This window comes from Elephantulus edwardii, unplaced genomic scaffold (genome assembly GCF_000299155.1).
Source record: "Elephantulus edwardii isolate Elephantulus edwardi_28Jun2011 unplaced genomic scaffold, EleEdw1.0 scaffold00037, whole genome shotgun sequence".
Lineage (NCBI taxonomy): Eukaryota > Metazoa > Chordata > Mammalia > Macroscelidea > Macroscelididae > Elephantulus > Elephantulus edwardii.
In genome coordinates, this window is record NW_006399787.1 from 7,173,298 (window position 1) to 7,192,511 (window position 19,214).

Sequence of the window (19,214 nt, forward strand, 5' to 3'; positions counted from 1 at the left end):
CAATGAATGAATGGAAATCCAAATTCTCTGTAAATGTTCATTAAAATGATTAAAAAAAGAAAAAGGAAGGTAAACCTTGACTCTGGATCATTAGCCTGATGTTTTTTTGTGCATGGTTTCTATAATTTTGTCTCCACTTTGTCTTGACGTATGTTACTTTGCACAATATGGTTCTGTTTACAAAAGAAATCTTATATATCAGACCTTTTATAGCAGCCACATACATTTGATATTCAAATGTAGCACTTTATGGTCTGAAAAATTAGTGATATTTTAGAAAAGATGAATTGCAAATCCCTCACTACCTGTGATAAGCCACATCAAGGAAAAACTCCCACTGTGACCTTTCTGATTTGTGCTGAGAGCAGGACAAGCTTTCTGAAAAGAGGTAAAAGGCTGGCTGGCTGGCGAGCTCCCCTACAGAAGACAGAACTGTGTTTCCGTTCCTGTAGCCAGCCTTCTGAATCTGTGGGTTCTGTAGTCTAGGTTCAATCAACTACAGATCAAAATTATTCAAGAAAGAAAAAAAAAAGCAAATAAATTGTCAAAGCAATCCCTCAAAAGCAAAGAAGGGTCATAAAGTGCTGTTTGCATGGCATTTTTATTGTGGTAGGTGTTATAACTTACCTAGAGATGATTTAAAATATACAGGAGGATGTGCGTAGGTTATATGCAAATCCTGTGCCATTTTAGATGAGGTGGGAAGGTGTCCTGGATAGTAATAAGTGCAGTGAGAAAAATGAAGAGAGGAGAGGTGAAAGATTTCTTAGGCATCTTGGGAATCCTTTTCAGAAATGATGGTTTCAACTCATAGCAACTCTGTGTTGGGTTTCTGAGACTATAAATCTTTATGGGAAGAGACTACCCATCATTCTTCCATGGATTGGCTGGCAGGTTTGAACTAGTGACCTTTATGATAGCAGCCTGTTTCATAATATACTATATAACCAAGTCTCCTTATAAGACAATTGTTGTTGTTGTTGTTGTTGTTAAGTGCCATAGAGTCATAGACAACTCATAGCGACCCTATGAACGAAAGACCTGAACACTTGTGTAACTTTCATCATTTCTCCAAGCTGATAGGATTTTCGGAGGTAAGCTATTTTGGAAGTGGATTCTACTCCTGCTTCCAGTCTTGTTCTGGTGGCTTAGTGGCAAGAAACTGTGCTGCAATCCCAGAGACACACAGTTCGAGGCCACTAGCTGCTCTGCGGGAGATGGATGGGCAATCTCCTCCCAGGCGATTAACTGGGTTAGCTATGGCTCAGTTCCGACCTGACGGTAAACAACAACAACAACAACATAAGACAATTAGGCCCTATAATAAAGGAGTGTTTGAGGAATATCACAGTTTCAAGGGGCCTGGAGAAGAGTCTAGGAAACAAGGGGGGAATGCAAAGGGCCTCAGAGTTCCAGATGACAGACTGGGTAGGAGCTGTGCTTACAGGGGGTGTAAGGTCCCTCCCTGCCATCATTAAGCTCACCTTCTAGTAGAAGAGACAGGTGCCCAGAACAAAAATGGTTTGTAATTTCTGTGACTAAGGAGAGAAAAAAAGAGGCCTACAGCTAGACTGATTTACAGCTTACACTGGCTTCCCAGACAAGCCAAAAAAACTCAACTAGTATCCACGAGCTCTGACTTTCAGAGGTTTGTTGCATTGATGTGAATATTCTAAAATATGTCTCCATATTATCTAAAGAATAGGTAATTTATAAATTAGGACTGATTTTCACCCCCTTGTTAATATTAAAAGGAGGGAGAAATTAAGAAAACAAATGAACTCCAAAATGAAGTCCTCAGCTGTTTCTCAGTCATTTATTTAGCCTGATTATGAAGTACAGTTGGCTGGGAACTTCCAGAAAGTCAAGCTAGAATCAGAAGAATCTACTGTAAAGAGTCTTTTCTTTGCTGTTTGAATCCACCAGATGCTCTGCTGGAGAAGGAGGTGCAGTCTCCTCCTGTACCAATCAAATCTGATTTGGCAGTACACACACAAAAAGTAGTAAAAAAAAAAGAGTCTTTTTTGGGGAGGGGTGGGCAGGGAGAAAAATGCAACAATGAATGAATGGAAATCCAAGATCTCTGTAAATGTTCATTAAAATTAATATAATAAAATTAAAAAAGAGAAAAAAAGTCTTTTCTTGGAACAGAGATATCATTGCCGATGTAAGATAGATCTTGGCTGAAAGCAGAGAATACCAGAAAGAAGTTGATCTATATTTTATTGACTGTGCAAAAGCATTTGCCTAAGTGGAGCAAAACAAATTATGGATCATGGTGAGAAGAACTGGCATCTTAGCACACTTAACTGAATTCATGTGCAACCTGTACATAGACTGAGAAGCAGTTATTCAGATGGAACAAGACAGTTCTGCATAGCTTAAAATCAAGAAAGGTATACAACAGGGTTGTGTGTGTTTTGGGTTGGTTTTTTTCCCCTTCTGTTTTTTTATCATACTTTTACTGAGCAAATAATTCAGTAAGCTGAATTATATGAAGGAAAATAAGGCTTTAGAGTTGGAGGAAACCTTAACAGCTTATGAGGCACGCATGACACAGCCTTGCTTGCAGAAAATTAGGTTTTGAAGCACTTACTAATGAAGCTTAGAGATGATGAGGAAACAAAAATCCTCACAACCAAACTGGTAAACAGCATCTAGATAAGTGGAGAAGAAGGATTTACTTAGATTCATAATAAACACTCATGAAAGCAACAGTCAAGATGTCAAGTGACTGATTGCTTTGGGCAAATGTGCTGTCGATGACCTCTTGTATAGTATTAAAGAGCAAGAATGTCACTTTGCAGACAAAGGTATACCTGGCCCAAGTCACAGTATTTTCAGTTGCTTCAAATAAACGTGAAAGTTAGAGAGTAAATTAAGGAAATCAAGGAACCTTTGGACTGTGGTGGCTCAGGGGTAAGGAATTACACTGTTATCCCCAAAGCAAGCAGTTCAGATCCACCAGCTGTTTCATGGGGGAAAGATAGGTAATCTCCTCCTGTGCTGTTTCCAGCCTCTGAAAACCCACTGGAGTGTCAGCGGTGAGCTGATTCCCACTTGAAGGCACATAACAACAATGGTAGCACAAGGAAAAATAGGTCTGTTTTGGAAGAAGTGCTGCAGAATGTTCAGTAGAAGCAATAATCGTGAGATTTTTGGTCCCATGTATTTTGGGCATGTTGTTGGAAGAGCCAGTCTCTGGAGAAAGACATCATGTCTGATAAAGTAGAAGGTCAGGGGAAAGGAGGAAGGCCCTCAGTGAGTGGATTCTTACCGGGGCTGTGACAGCGGGCTCCAGCACCGCAACATGCTGGTGGGGATGTGCAAGCGAGGACAGTGGTTTGTTCTGTTGTCCATGGGATCGCTGGGAGTGGAAGCTGACTTGATGGCACCTCACAACAACGGTTACAAAAATAGTTTTCAAAACAACAGTGAGATATCATCTCACCCCAGTCTGAATAGCAAAATTTAACAGAACAGCAAACATCAAATGCTGGCGAGGTTTTGGAGAAACTGGAACCCTTATTCACTGTTGGTGGGAGTGTAAAATGGTGCAACCACTGTGGAAGGCAGTGTGGCGCTTTCTCAAAAAGTTGGAAATAGAAATATCATTTGACCCAGCAATTCCACTACTGGGAATATATCCCAAAGAGACCAGAACTGCCACCCAAGCAGATATATGCACACCCATGTTTACCGCGGCTTTGTTCACAATAGCAAGGAGTTGGAAACAACCCAAGTGTTCACCAACAAACGAATGTATAGAAAAGCTGTGGTATATTCACACAATGGAATACTACGCTGCATTGAAAAACAAGGAACTCATGAAATATTATGCAAAATGGATGACCCTGGAGGACATTATGCTGAGTGAAAACTCAGTCACTATTGCATAGGGCCACTGTTGTAAAACAGGACTGACATCAGGGTTGAGGGAAGACAGAAAAGGAGGAGAGTAATGATGTATATTGCATTGTAACAGTTGAGGGAGAGAACTGTTTAAAAGGGATGCATGAATGGGTATTCTTGTCATTACAGAAGTCCAGAGTGAAGGCTGCATAGTGGAGTGGACTTGGGAGGGGGGGGATTGCATAACAATGAAAGAGTTTTTATTTTTCTTTTCAAGAAGAAGAGTGAAATGGGGCAAAGAGGGTGGGAAAGGAGAAAAGTGAAACAATGAATGACTGGAAACCCTAAGTCTCTGTAAACTTTCTTTAAAATTAATTTAAAAAAATAGTTTTTGAGTTCATGGACTCCCCTGAAAGGATCCCCAAAACACCTCAGGCGTCCCTGACCACTCCTTGATAACTGCCACTCCAGAGAACCTGTACTTTTCATTGGCAGTAGATTTCTAAACACACCTGAGCTGGTGTGTTGCAGCATAGCATCTATTGTCCTTTTCTAGTCTCTGTGAAAGCAGGAGAGATGAAAGAGTACAAATAATTCTCTTGCCTCTTTAAAATCAACTGCCAAGTAGCTTTGTTTTAAGTCTTTGAGTGGTTGATTAATGTGCTTCAAAACGGTTGAGTGATGGCTTCTATTATAGCCTGGCAAAATAGAAGTGCTGGAAGGACTTTTGCTCCTGGAATGAAGGAGAGTTTCCAGTGAGACTGGCTCAGGATAGGGCAGGGTTCAGAGCTATTGTACATAGGGTCGGTATGAGTCACGGGCGACTCGATGGCACATAACAACAATCAGCTTGCATTTTTTTTCTTTTTATTTTTGTGATCATTCTCTGCTTTAGGAGAGGCCCCTTCCTTTTGCTTCTCTCCAGTGGTTATGTAGAACAAAACCAGAGATCTGATTCTTTCTTTGCTGAAATTCTAAGGGGAACAAATGGTGTGAGTGCTATTGTAAGGAATACAGCCAAATAGCCGGGCCTGGCTTCCACCTGTGATAATCAAGCTGTGTGTTTCCATATTCCCCATGCCTAGGACTGGAATTGGGTGGCTCTTGGACCCTCACGTGTTATTGCTTTTTTTCTGTGGGCTAGTTCAGCCTCAAACAGTGATTGGCCAACATGACAAATAAACCTAAATGGCAGACGGATGGGGTTAGGAAGGAGGATATCCTTTGAATCTTGCTTTATTTCAGAATTTCTCCAGACTGATTACATCTTTTAAAAGAACTCCCAAATTTATCTGCTGTCTTCCCTCTGAGAGGCCACAGATGGTATCTCCGGGGAGCCAGGATGCCACCGATCTGCAGAAGGCAGTTGGAACCTTGGAGGCTCGGGCCTTGGACCAGGAATCACTCCCTGCAGACCGGGCCCCAGTCCTAAACAAGGTGGGGAGCACATTCTCTTTTTCTTTCCCCCGTCCCCCCTCCGCCATGAGAGTGGTTTGTGATGACCAAATTCAGATGCATAACAGGTAGATTCAACTTAGAAACACTGTGAAGGTGGCTCACAGGATTGTCTTTCTGTTCCCAGTAGAACATCTTATTCTTAATTATGTGGAAAATGTATGTATAGACATATACATATACATATGTATATGTATACATGTGTATATATATATATTTGTTGTTGTTATGTGCCATTGAGTCATTTGCGACTCATAGTGACCCTATATACAAGAGCTCTAAACACTGTTCTATCCTGTGCCAACCAAACATGTAGCCGGGTGGGCAGCAACATTGAATATTGGTCTAACTGGTAAATGTTTTTCATCTACTCTTTTCTGTAGAATGCTTGTCTGTCAGATACTATTATATATATTTAAAAATTGAGACAGACTAGGAAGAAGGATTGGCCATCCACTTCTGAAATTACAGGCCTTTGAAAATCCTGTGTGTGTGTGTGTGTGTGTGTATGAACTCAGTGTACATCTCCTCACAAAATGAAATAACAGAGTGAATGCTCATGGGCTCCCTAAAATCTTTTTGGTTTTGTTGTTACTGTGACTTAACAGCAATTCTGTGAACAGCAGATTAAAACTTTACCCTCTCCTGTGCCTTCCTCACTCTCTCTGCCATGCTCAGACCCGTTGCTTTAAGTCACTGGGTCAGTCTATCTGAGAGTCTTAAATGATTAGTCTGCATTTTAGGCTCAGGGGTTCTTTTTGTAGTATATCTAGTATTTATTGTAGAGATTTCACAGAATTGGTGCTATTAGAGCACTGGCCCCTTCTGCCCTGGAAGTATGGGCTATTAACATCACTGCTAATAGATGTATTATAATACTTATTGTTGTTGTTATGTGCTGTCAAGTCAGAACCAACTCATAGCTGACTCCCAGTGGCTGTAAATCACATAAGAAGAGATTACCCATCTTTCTCTCTCAGAACATTTAGTGGATTCGAACTGCCTGCCTTTGGGTTGGCAGAGAAACTCCTTACCACTAGGCTATCAGAGCTCCCAGTTATAATACTTGTGTCCTGTCAAGTTGGAACTGACCCACAGCTGACCCTCGGGGAGTTTCCAGAGGCAGTTAAACAAATGGGAGGAGATTGCCCATCCTTCTCCAGTGGATCAGCTGCTGGATTAGAACCATGTGCCTTTGGGATTGTAACACAGCTTCTTGCCACTAGGCCTCCAGATTTCTCTATTATAATACTTAGTGGTATTAATAATATCAATAGCTGTAACATCAAGCACAGTAAGTATATTTGTATAATGTGCAAAGTTTACAAAACATTTTCCTTAAAAAATGTCACGTACTCCTGAGAACTACTCTGTGATACAGGTACTGTTGTCCCCATTTTGAAGAGAGTAAACTGAGGCTTTAGTTACTAAGATTATGCAGCTAATAATTTGCAAACTTAATCCTTCGTTCAGCCTTTGGAGAAGGAAGGACTTAAGCACCCTAGCCAACATCTATTTCATCTTATTTAGTATGGGAGATAAGAACTAGTGGGTTTATTTTCCAGAAACAAAGATTTTAAGGGTACAACCTGGCAGGATTACAAACTTGATGTGCTCATTTCTTGAAAATGCATTTCTGACTCTCAGCTGGACTGCTGTCTCCCTGACAGACTCTTCGTTGTAGGCAGCAGTCCACACTTCTTGTTGAGTTGCCTGTCCACTGCTTAGAGAAGGCCTAAGAAGTTAACATACGAGCAGGGAATCAGGGAACACTAATCTGAGTGATTTAAAGGCCAAGCTACCAGGGAGAGATTGCAGGTTGCTGCCATGGGCTAGTGTGGGATTTGGATACAAAATGGAAGGGTGAGAACATCTCATCCATGCCAGTCACATGTACGACAGCAAATACACAGTGTAAACACAAGTGCTGGGGCTTGTCTACAACGAGATTGCATTTATTTACAGAGCACTCTCTGTGACAGAGAGTGAGACCTTGTAGCCTAAGGTGTGCAGACGGCCTAACCAAACAGCAGAGTTTGCATGTGGCCTTGACCACAGACTCAAGTGGAAGCGAAATGGGGCAGAGAGAGAGGGGGAACCAGAAGGAAACAGAGAGAACCAAAGTCCTTCTGCAGTTGTTTTGTTACCTCTTGACTGCCAGTCATCTTGGCAAGCTCCTGAGTGGAATTGTAGCTGGAGGACGTGTGCCAGCAGGGCAGGCCAGCTAAGCCCCTGATGCCAGAGCTGTCATGGGAAAAGTCCCAGGGAAGTCCTGCGCAGGGCGGAGCAGCACCAAAGCCCAGAGTTGCTGCTTGATGCAAATGACCATCGTGAGCTGCAAGGGCAAAGGCTTCAATGTGGCAAGCTGGAGAATTTAAGAGAGAACAGGAGGGATCTTTAAAATAAGAGGCATTGTTAAAAAAAAAATAAGAGGCATTGTTTTAGAACATATCAGAAGACAGGGAGCTCAGGTGGCATCGTCTGATGGAGAGAGTTGTGCTGTTAACCCAAAGGTTGGTTCTAGTCCATTCGTGGCACTAAGAGAGAGATGGGCAGTCCTCTGCTGTGTGATTTACAGCCTCGGAAGCTCAGTGGAGGGTGAGGTATGAGTCAGTTCTGACTTGATAGCAGTGAGTTTTAATTTTATTAGCAGCTTGTACCTGGAGGAAAGAGGAGCGCTGACTAGCATATCGGGCTTTGATTTGGAATCATGGAAGTCAAGAGGCAGGAGGGCAACCTTCACTTAGAAGAGGTTAATTGGAACCTGCCACTCTTACTATGTCCTGCAACTAAAATTCTCTTGTGCAGATGGCCAGGCACCAGGTTCCACAGAGGTCTGGAGACATCGTTATGATCCAGTCTGAGCACACAGGAGCTATAGATATTCTCTCTGCTGACCTGGAATCTGCAGATCTTCTGGGAGACCACAGGAAAGGTGAGACCTTTGGAGTATCAAAGACATTCTGGTTTTTCCTTTTGGAAGGAAGGCAGGGAGGGAGGGAGGAAGGAAGGAAGGAGAGAAATGACATGACTAGTGAAAAGCAAGTCAAGAAACAAATGGAAAGAATATCTTTGGCTATGAGAACATGTCTAAGTAAGATACCACGGAGCGTAGCATTTTCTCCTGATTTCTCAGTAGTAAGCTGCTTCTCCTTTCAGTTTCCCCACCGCTTATGGCTCCTCCGTGCACCTGGACCTTTGCCAAGATGAAGGAATTCAAAAGCAAGCTTGGAAAAGACAAGAACAGTCACCTGGTGGTGAAGCGGGGTGAAGTCGTGACCATCCGGGTGCCTACCCATCCAGAGGGAAAGCGCGTCTGCTGGGAGTTCGCGACTGATGACTATGACATTGGCTTTGGAGTCTATTTTGACTGGACCCCTGTAACCAGCACTGACATAACTGTGCAGGTCAGTGATTCCAGTGAGGATGAGGATGAAGAAGAAGAGGAAGAGGAGATTGAAGGTAACTTTAATGTGTACCTAATTTGCAGGTTCAGCTGGGTGTCTTGTGAGCCCTTTAAGTGCCACTAGTTGTTCTGTCCCTAGAAGGCAGAGGTCTCCTTCAACTCTGCAAGCTAAGTTGGGAGTGCAGGGCGAAGTCAGGCCCTTAAATGATATTCTCATGGGCTTGGTGTTGATGCCTTGGTTGCTGTTGTCAGGTGCCATCAAGTTGAGTACAACCCATACCCACCCCATAAACAACAGATCTGAACCTTATTCCGTCACACTTCCTGACAGAGTAGAACCCTCTGCGACAGTCACCGTGTCAGTCCACCCAGTTGACGGTCCTCTTCTTTTCCAACCCTCCGCCTTTCCAAGCATCATGTCCCTCTCCAAGGAATAGCCTTACCTAGCAACATGCCCTACATATGTAAAGCGAAGCTTTATCATCTTTGCCTCCAAAGTGTACTCTGGCTTACTTTCTCCAAGACTTAACTTGTTTTCTTTTCGTAGAGTCCATGGTATGTTCAGTACTCTCCTCCAGCACTGTAACTCAAGGCATCAATTCTTCTTCTGTCAACCTTATTCATTGTCCAGCTCTCAGATGGACAGCATGTGATCAGAAAGACCATGGCCTGGATCAGATGCACTTTAGTCCTCAACTTGAAAGCATTACTCCTCAATTCCTGGGGAGATGCCATAGTTGGAAGCTTCCTTTTCTTTTGCATCAGAATGTAGAGTTCATCCAAACATCCCAGTGGAGGCAAGGGTGATCAGGGGCAGAGACAGGACTTAGAGGTAGAGATTATTTTACATTCGTCTCTTGGTTTCAGGATATTTATTCTTGGCCCAGAACCAAACATAATTATGATTTGCTAAATGTACCCTTTTCTCCCTGCCCCTTATCCAAAATGTCACTTCTGCCTGACTACTAGACACTACTTCACTTCGTATACTTAGGGCTGATTTCAAAGTGATCCCTGCTCCATTCCAGTTATTACCTGTGGCCCCTTTCTCAGTACGACTCTTACGCATTGATCTAAGAGTCCATTCTAAGCAATCTAAAAATCAATTCCTTAATCTCCTTCTTTGTGGAAACAAGTCTGCTGGGAAACCTTCAGGTATTTAGGGAGGAGGCCCGCTTACATGCAGTGGGCCACATGGACCTTCTGGGGTGGCACCTTTGTCATTTTCTACCTCACCTGGCCAGTTCTTTTGGCTGCCACTAGAAGTTAGTACCTTCCTCTGTCACTGACTTCCCACCCACCCTCTTCTCTGCCCCTCATGCCTCTGAAAATTCTTTGTTTCTAGAACTAGGGAGGTTCCTTTAAGGCTAAATCATTGTTTTTCAGTGGAGACATTGGCATTTGGGGGATACTTCTTGTACGACTGTCCTAATGTTTAACACTTCTGGATCCTTGAGCAATAAATAACAATAGTGCCTGCTAAATCTCATAATGGATGTGTGTGTGTGTGTGTGTGTGTGTGTGTGTGTGTAATGTCGCTAGTTGTAGGGAGATTTCAGGCCTTTTGTTCATGGGGTCGCTATGAGTCGTGCTCGACTCTAAGGTAATCAACAACAACAACAATGAACATAAAAACCACCAGATATTTCCACATGCTTACAGGAGGCCAGTAGCATCCTGTGAGTCAAGCTTTTCATCACCTGGGCCCCTGATGAGGACTGGACTTACTCTGCTTTGGAATTCATATCCAAACACTCTGCTGCTTTTTGTTCCTGCAGATCCTGTCCCAGTTGGCGATGTGGAGAGAGGTTCCCGAAGCTCCCTCCGGAATCGCTATGGGGAAGTCATGCCCGTGTACCGGCGGGACAGTCACCGGGATGTGCAGGCTGGCAGCCACGACTACCCGGGCGAGGGTGTCTACCTGCTCAAGTTTGACAACTCTTACTCCCTGCTGCGCAACAAGACTCTATACTTCCACGTCTACTACACGAGCTGAAAGGCCGCTGGCCCAAGGCCAGGTGTTTGCTGGCCGGAGCGAGCTGCCAGCTGTCGCCTCTTGTTTTGAACCGACAAGAGCCACAAGTAGCGTGGGAGGCTCCTGGCCCTCACACCCTACCTGGCAGGCCTGATTGTTGACCCCACGTTGCTCCCCCCTTTTTTGGCTTCTGCAGGTGGTACTGTAGTGCCTCTGTTCTGTAGTCCCCAAAACTCACTCTTTTGGCTTTAGGCTCCAGCAAAATCCCTCTTATGAAGGCACTCATCAGGCAAGACCCTAAAAGGATGTAGCGTTTGGGTTTTTTAAAAATCATTTCTCTTCGTCCAAGGTGTATTACTCCGATTTCTGCTCTCTCCTCTCCCAGATGCATTTAGTGACACCCACTCTTTTTACTGTTTGAGGTGCCAGAAGAGGGCAAAGCACATTGTCCCTGAAGGAAGCCAGTCCTTGGGACAGAGAACGCTCTGTCCAGCCTCTCATCACTGCCGTATTCCCACCTGCTGGTTGGTCTTCTTCCTGCGCAGGATGGGGAGCCCTCACTGCCTTTGGAGGCAAATGCTGACTCTGGGTGGTTAGCCTCCTCCTCCCCTCCTCTCCCGAGTCTCTGTCTGTGGTTACAGCAAGAACTTCCATGCACTCAAAAGTGATAATCAATGTCCTCTGAAATCCTCTGGAATGAAGAACTGCCTCCCTCACTTCTTGCTTCAAGTGGCAATTTTCTTCCCAGGGTTGGGGGCAGGGGCAGGGGAGTGAAGTACTGGGTTGATCTTATAACCCACAACTGTGACAGCCAAGTACTAGTAAGTTACTTCTTGTGTAATCAAAGGAGGGTAGGTCTAATCCCAGAGAAGGTCTCAGTGAGAAGCCAACCAAAGCAAGCACTCTGGGCTCTCTCCCCAACTCTTTCATGTCTTTAAAGTTAAGAGTGCTGTGTAGAAAGCTTGCTCTGGAGCTCAAAGCAGGGAGACCAGGCAGGCCTTCAGAGGTTCGAGGGTTTGGTTTCCTGCACTGAGATTTAAAGCTTTTGGTTTTCAGAGTTTCTTAAGGGAAGGTGTTAGTTAAGCTGCATTGTCGCTGCTGCTTGTGTCTTTTCTTTACTCTGCCAAAGTCTGCATGTTCCCGAGGCCCGGCCGGGTGGCAGGGTGCAGGTGGTGCTGCCGCGCCTGGTGCTGGAGCGGGTGGTCCGCGGAGCCAGGGCCTCCAGCAGAGGAGGATGAGGAGGGGCTCCCACTGTCCTCGTTTCCCACCTTGCTTCTTATTCCTGTGTCAGGTCTGTTACTGCCTTACCATTGTGAGGAATAACTAGGTTAACTTATTACCTTATTTATTTTTTAAAACACATTTCATTTTGCCTTTGAAAGTGTTCTCATCTGTTCCTCAGAAGGTTTTCCCCCACCTCTTCAGAGGAATGAATGGTGATGATTTCAGGAGAAGTTGGGAGGTGAGGATGTTGCTGCAGGCAGTGCTGTGATGCTTTAGGCGGGGTCTTCCCTTCAGAGGGAGATGATGCCAGAGTGCTCAGCATTCAGGGAGGAAACCACGTTGTGAGGGAACCTGCCCATCAAGGGGCCTGCCTAGCCAATCAGAGGCCTGTGGTTTCTGGTCCTTTACCTATTCTGAGGAGTCACCTTTCTTGGCGTCTTGGCTCTTTCCTTCCCTGTGTGGGTGCCTCAGACTAAACCTTTCCTCTCTACTGGAGCAGGAACTTGAGGACAAGACTCTTCACAGTAGGTCTGTGGTGGCATCTATACCGTGAATGAAGGATGATGCATTCTGCGCCTTCTGTTCCCCTGAAAACAAAGCCCAAATTGGGTAAGATTTCCATAACTTTCCTGTTCTTGGAGCATCACACCTCCCTTATTTTATATTTGTGAGTGAATTTTGTAGAGGATTAACACTGGCCAACTTTATATACCTTGTAAGGAATTACTTGTGACTTTCTCTTTGAATAGTAACAAAGCAAACTTGCAGGGCATCAACCCATCAGATGGCAGAATGACTACGTTAATCACTGAAGTTGAACCATGCCTTAGCTAACCGAATACAATCTTTATAGAGTCATTTTCTACTGAGCTACTTTTCAGTCAGCTAAAACCATGCTTACTTTTCCTGTTTATTATTTCTTTCCAGAAGGAGCTGTCAGGCATAGCAAGCTCTCTGGGATAACACTTCTGTGTGTACGCCATGAAAGTCTCTGTCCTTAGTTCTGTCGAATCTGAATTCTGTTGCTTCAGGGATCTCTGTTCCCTCTACCTCTGTGTGCCTGTTACTGTCTGGTCACTCGGGAGCCCTGGGCCATGTTACAGTTCATTTGATACTGGTGTGTCACCAATAGTCAGGGCCTCTTTGTTTCATTAGCACAAAATAGCTAAATGAAGAGAATTTCATCTATTTCCTATTCTTATAGCAAACTTCTGAAGAAATTGAACTTTAGGGACAAAAGATTATTCACGTAAGCACAAGTCCTACTGAACATTTCCTAGCCCTTGCAAGCCCTAAGTGGAATAGTCCTCTCCCTGTCCATTTATAGAACAATGACATGAAAAGCATTTGCTTTCACTTACACCCTGCTCTCTAGACCACAAATACATGTTAGCAAATAATCAAAAGAAATTGTTGATTTTAGGAGAGGGGCCTGGAATTCTATACACCCACTGGCGGAGTTCTTCAGTTTGTTTAGTTATGCTATTATTATAGTGTGTTGACAGACATAGTCAGGTCTTTTAGAAAGCAAGAAATGTTTAACATGTTAGCATTTTCTTACGAGAAACTTCATAGGTATATTTAAGTTAAAAGAATGGTACAGTGAACATCCATATATCCACCCCCTGAGGTCTAAATTGATAAACTGCAGATTTTCAACAAAAGTGAATCTTAGCATTCTGTTTCTTTTGACAAGTGTCCAGCCAAGGGTGTCCTCTGCATGGATAGTTTCGGTTCAGCTCTCGTACAGCCAACTTGTCTCACTCCCCGTGGGTACCTGGGTCCTCCTCCAAATGCTCTCTGGTTCCTGTCTCTCAAAGCTCATGCTGAATTTCCCCATTCTCTCAGGCCGTGATTTTTGCTGCTTTTCTCTCCAGGGGGCATATTGAGTGTAACGGTAGTACAAGTACTCTTCTGGGAAGAATTTATGTTAATCTTTGTTCTTCGTGACATGTCCTCAGAACTCTGAGATTAAAACTCAGCCCTCAGGTAACATGTAGCTTTATAATGGAATTAGGTAGCAACTTGAAGTTAAATCATTCTTCAGGAACCATGGTGTCATTGTTGGTGTTGATAGGTGCCGTGGAGTCGAGTAAGACTCACAGTGACCCTATGAATAGCAGTTTTAAACCCTGGCCTATCCTGTGTCATCCTCACAGTCTCTCACACACTCAAGGCCGCTGCTGCAGTGACTCTGTCAGCCCACCTAGTTGAGGGTCTTTCTCTCCTTCACCATCCCTCCACCTTCCCAAGCATTATGTCCCTCTCCCAGCAACATGCCAAAAGTGTGTGAGACAAAGCTTTATCTTCTGGTGGCATGGTGGTAAGGAATTGCACTGCCAGTGCAGAGGTACGTGGTACGAATCCACCAGCTGCTCCATCGCAGAAAGATGGACATTCTTCCCCTATGTGATTTACTGCCTCTGAAACCCACTGGAGGGTCGACTGTGGGTCACTTCTGACTCCACATACCCAATAACATTTTTTTTCTTGATTGACTGATAAGCACTTTAAGAATATTTTTATCTGTTATTTATGAAAAATTTAGACATAAAAAGTATACATGTGTATGAAAGGTTTAAAGCAGAAAGCTTAAGATGGATTTAGATACTATTGTAAAACTTAAGTTAGAGAAAATACCTAAGTTTATGTGTTTTTAATGAGTATCCAGTCCCTCTTTCAGAGGATTAGGTAAAACCCAAACCCTAGATTGCTTGCTTTCTATATTTACTTTTTCTCCAATTATATTTTCCCTTTTCTTTCTTTTTATATACTTAAAAATTTTTTTACATTCATATTGTGTTTCATTGATCATTCCCATATATTGTCTTATAAAATGTATCACTATTGATCTATGTATATTTGCTTTTTTATGACTGCTTTTCTTTTTTGTTACAAGGTTGCCTTTTAACCTGAAGTCTTTAGTTCTAAGGTATGGCAATTGGTGTCCTCAGTATTGATGCAGATGACTTACTTTAGTGGAGGACAAAGAAAGGGTCTATTTGAAACAGTTTTATGGAGCTTCAAGAACTGCCTGTATAAACTGAGAGCAAGGAGTTGAAAAGAGAATAAAACAGGCAGTTAGTGGGGAGAGCAGAGCAGAAGTAGCAAACGGATTCTGGCATTCTGCCCACATCTCAATTCTGCTTCATTCTTGCTTGGATTCCCTTGGTTGAGATTGCTCTTTAAACCAGAAGCCTCACCGCTTGTCATTTATCTTTGGTAAGAAACCCAAACCAATATTGCTGTCTTTTCCGACAAGATCCATAAGAAGGTTATTTCTTAAGTGTAATCCTACACCAAGGACTGATTTTACCTTCATGTTCTCTGGGATTTAAAAGTCTAGTGCAATGAAAAAAGACGGGTTTAGACAGAGGCCAAGAGGGGAGTTAGTTCCCGTTGTGGTATGATAGTCCCAATTGGTTCTGACTTTCACCAAGAGGAGGATGAAAAGGTCACTTTTTTACTTCTGTCACAGAAAAGCCTCGAGCATGGGTTTCTGTAACCACCTGGCCCCTTGTAAGCTGACCCTGCAGCGAGGCAGGAACCACCAGCTTCTTCTACCTATGTAGGATGTGCCCTACACAGAGCAGACACGGCTGCTTCCCTAGCACCTTCTGTTCTGATATTTGCACAGTTTCTCCTGGACCTGAAAGGGCCATCAGCCTCTTTAATGTTATTTTTTTTCTATCTGACCAAATGATACGACTTCTCAAATTCTAAATTTGCTGTTAAATGGAAGAACACGCCATCCCTACAGATTCTCAGTGGTTGAAAAGAGAAAGTGCATTTTCGCCTGCAGGTGGGCACGTTCCAGTTTTTGTTGTGAGGAGTAGCTTATAATGGATGCATGCTCTTCAGAGAGCAAGTCATTACATTCTGGGTGTATTCGATGATGCTCAGAGAGTCATGATGCGTGGCTTTTCAGGGAGTATGTGACCATTAGATGTCTAAACCCAATCACAAGCCAGGCGTCTGCTGTCCAGCGGCATGGTATGTGGCGAGCATCCACGTGGCCGTAGACCGGATCTTCATGCATGTGGGATCCTCTGTGTAGGTTCTCACTTCCACGTGGCTGAGAGACAGAGGGACTGAAATCCCTCTATCAGTTATTACTCACTGTCTAATGTCTTCATTATTCATTTTTAGCAGTGGTAGCACATTACCAAAGACCTTCATTCGTGTGATTAACTACAGAATTCAGTAATGCTGTGAGTTGATGGATAAGGCAGGCGTCTTGATTGGAAGTGGGCTTTGGGAAGGAATCTAATGGATAGTCCCATCTTGGGGTAGCTGGGTCACCTACGGGTTACTGTGCACTTGGAACTTTTTGATCTTAGTGAGTGAAGGGGAAGCAACTGTGATATATCGAAAATGAATACTAAATGGGTATTAAAGGCAAACCCTCTCTCTGTGAGGACCACGTTCTTTCTGAGTTTTCAGCCTGAGTTTGCAGGTCCTCAGTGTTCTAAGCACCTGGCTGCAGGCCCCACCAGAGGGGTCACACTGCTTCTCAGCAAGAGAGCCAGCCACCTTGGGCGTGTGTGTGTGTGTGTGTGTGAGAGAGAGAGAGAGAGATTGCTGGTGTTCTCTGGGAGTGAGAGGCAGGAGGCTCAGTTCAGGACTGCTCCATGTCTGTTTGTGCTCATGGTGGTCAGTGTTACCTCTCTGCTCTGTCTAGCCCATTCACCTTATTTGGATCCACAGTCAACCCCCTTGGTATCATCAGTCAACAGATCAGGAGAGGCATGGGCAAGTCCAGTCTCAGGGACCCCTCCAAATTACTGAGGAACAATGATGTCAGTTTAAAGACTAAGGTGTGCCTGATTCAGGCCAGGGGCATTTCAATCACTTGCTATGCCATCTGAGAGCTGGCAATGAATAAGGTTGACAGAAAAAGAATTGATGCCTTTGAGCTGTGGTGGTGGAGGAGAGCACTGAATGTCCTATGGACTGCCAAAATATCAGACAGACATGTCTTAGGAAAAGTAAAGCGAGAGTGCTCCTTAGCGACAAGGATACTTTGGGCATGTTGCTAGGAGAGGCTGTTCATTGGAAAGGGGTATCGTGCTTGGAAAGTGGGAGAGTTGGCAAAAGAGATGAAGACTCTCAGTGAGATGGATTGACACATTGGCTGCTGCAGTGTGATCCAGTGTATCAGAGATGATGAGGACGGCGCAGGATAGGACAGGGTTCAGATCTGCTGTTCATAGGGTCACTATGAGTACTTGATGGCACCTACCAACAGCAACAATCCACCCAGCACTTGTGGGCGTATGCGCCTACCCAGTTAGCTTGGTAAGGCGGTTAGAACTTTGTGTGGCCAGATTTCTGAAATCTCTGCTCACTAACATTCTGTATTGCCCTCCTGAAGTGAAAAGTCCACACAAAACCCTTGCCACTAAAAAAAATACAATAGCTTACTCAAAGCCTGTGATATTAGGGTTCACTTACAAACAGGCGTGCCCACAAAAACTCAAGTCCAGAGGCAAAATAGGCTTTGACATTTGTTGTCTGGGCACTGGATGCAACATCAAATTTCTAGCATATGTGCCTTGTTTTCTTTTCGGTCGTGGCCATAGAGAATAAAGGTAATTTCAAGGCTCATCTTCAATCTGTTCCGAACTATTAACGTACTACCTAACATGTCGAGATATGATAAAAAGGTGCCCTAGCAATTCAAGTGTCTTTATTAAATTCTAGTTATTTGTCACTTAAGCAGGGAGCTTTTTCTTATCTAGGGATAATTTCTGTTAAATAACTTCCAGAGAACAAATGTATTTTCTAAAAGTTCTGGTGTAAGATCATGCACAATTCTCAAGTTTTAACTTAAAATACTAAAATCTATATTGTAACTCACCCGGTTCACTGCGGTCAAGTTGATTCCAGCTCATGGGACCCTCTGTCGGGTTTCTGTGATGCTCTCCTCTCTCTTGGAGTGGCTGGTGGATTCAAAGTGCTGGCCTTTTGGTGAGCAGCCCAGCGTATGAGGCACTGTGCTAACACACAGCAAGTTCAAGGGGACCTCCTTCTAAACACTCTCACCACTCAGGTTTGAAATGCTTTGTTTATAATGATCCTTGCTAATGACTATTACCGTTGATCCTTAGTTTTAGACCAAGAATCATCTGAGAAACATTATCTCATTCCCATCTCTCATGTCCTACGCAGTGCCTCTCACCGAGAAATTTCATATTAAAAACTCCACTGATCTCTCCTATTGGGTTCTTGTGTCATAAATGAACGAGTTCTTTTGCAATGAGGTTGAATTCTTTCCCGTAAGCCATGTTAAAAGAGCAAGTAAAGCCATCCTGTAGCCCACTCCAGTGTTCCCATTTCCTCTGAACAGTGGGAAATGTTTAAACATTCCCAAAAGCTGTTTTGTAATCAGAGTCACAGCCAGACTTGGGGTAGGGATCGTTGGAATAGAGAGAGATGCTTGCAGGCTTCCTTATCACCTTGTGCCATTTAGCTTGCATTTCTCAAGGGCTTGCTTGGGTACCATGTGCTTGACCACTGGAAAAAAAGATCGCTTTTTCTTGGTAAATATTTCAAGTAGCCGGCAACCATGGGTTCTTTCCTTCTGTTGAGAACTTGCACCACTGTGATGTTACATAAAAGGGATATGGATGGTAAATAGTCACAAAAGCCTGTGGGTTTGGTTGGTTTTTGTGTTGTTGTTTTTTTAAGATGAAAGCATTCCAGCTAATAATTTACCGTAGTCCACTTGCTGTACGTGGTCCCCATCCTGAGAAATGCTGGTCAACATCTCCTATCAAAAGCTCCTTACCAAATTGTTGCTTAATTCCTAGGTCCTCTGTGTGGTTTTTCTTTGAAAAATACCATTATTTTACTATTTTGTGGCATTGAATGTGTTGCTGTCATCCACTGATGGTTCCAAGCTGTGGTTCTTTAACTACCTAGATTCTTGTGTTTTGATATCACCTAACAGTCTGTGATGCTTTTGTGCATTCTTTTGTCTTCTAGTTTTTGAAATCTGTCATGAATAAACTTTTCCACTATGCACCTGAAACATTTGTGTTCTAACTCAGTGACCTGATTTGCATTTCAAGTTCTTTATCTTTCTTTCCTCTTTAGCATCTTAAAAGGAAAGGAATTCTCTACATCTACGCCAATTATTTTTATAATTTCTCTTTAAGGAAAAATGGAGGCTGAGACTAATGATGACTTTTTTCACCTGCATTGAACTCAGAATATTATGAATTGGGTTTGTCCAAACGGCAGAAAAATTGCCCTTTATAAAGATGATTAATATGCAGAATATTGCATTTAATGCTGGAA

The 19,214-nt window shown here is 43.4% G+C and overlaps 1 protein-coding gene across 1 annotated transcript in view; it reads left to right on the plus strand.

Annotated features, from left to right (window-relative positions):
- TMED8 (transmembrane emp24 protein transport domain containing 8) overlaps window positions 1-10,709 on the plus strand; it is a 37,059-nt gene extending 26,350 nt beyond the window's left edge. The window contains exons 3-6 of the mRNA XM_006884648.1: window positions 5,166-5,289; window positions 8,116-8,242; window positions 8,467-8,769; window positions 10,492-10,709. Coding sequence (XP_006884710.1) covers window positions 5,166-5,289; window positions 8,116-8,242; window positions 8,467-8,769; window positions 10,492-10,709 — 772 coding nt within the window. The remainder of the gene's footprint in view (window positions 1-5,165; window positions 5,290-8,115; window positions 8,243-8,466; window positions 8,770-10,491) is intronic.
- Window positions 10,710-19,214: the final 8,505 nt, after the last annotated feature.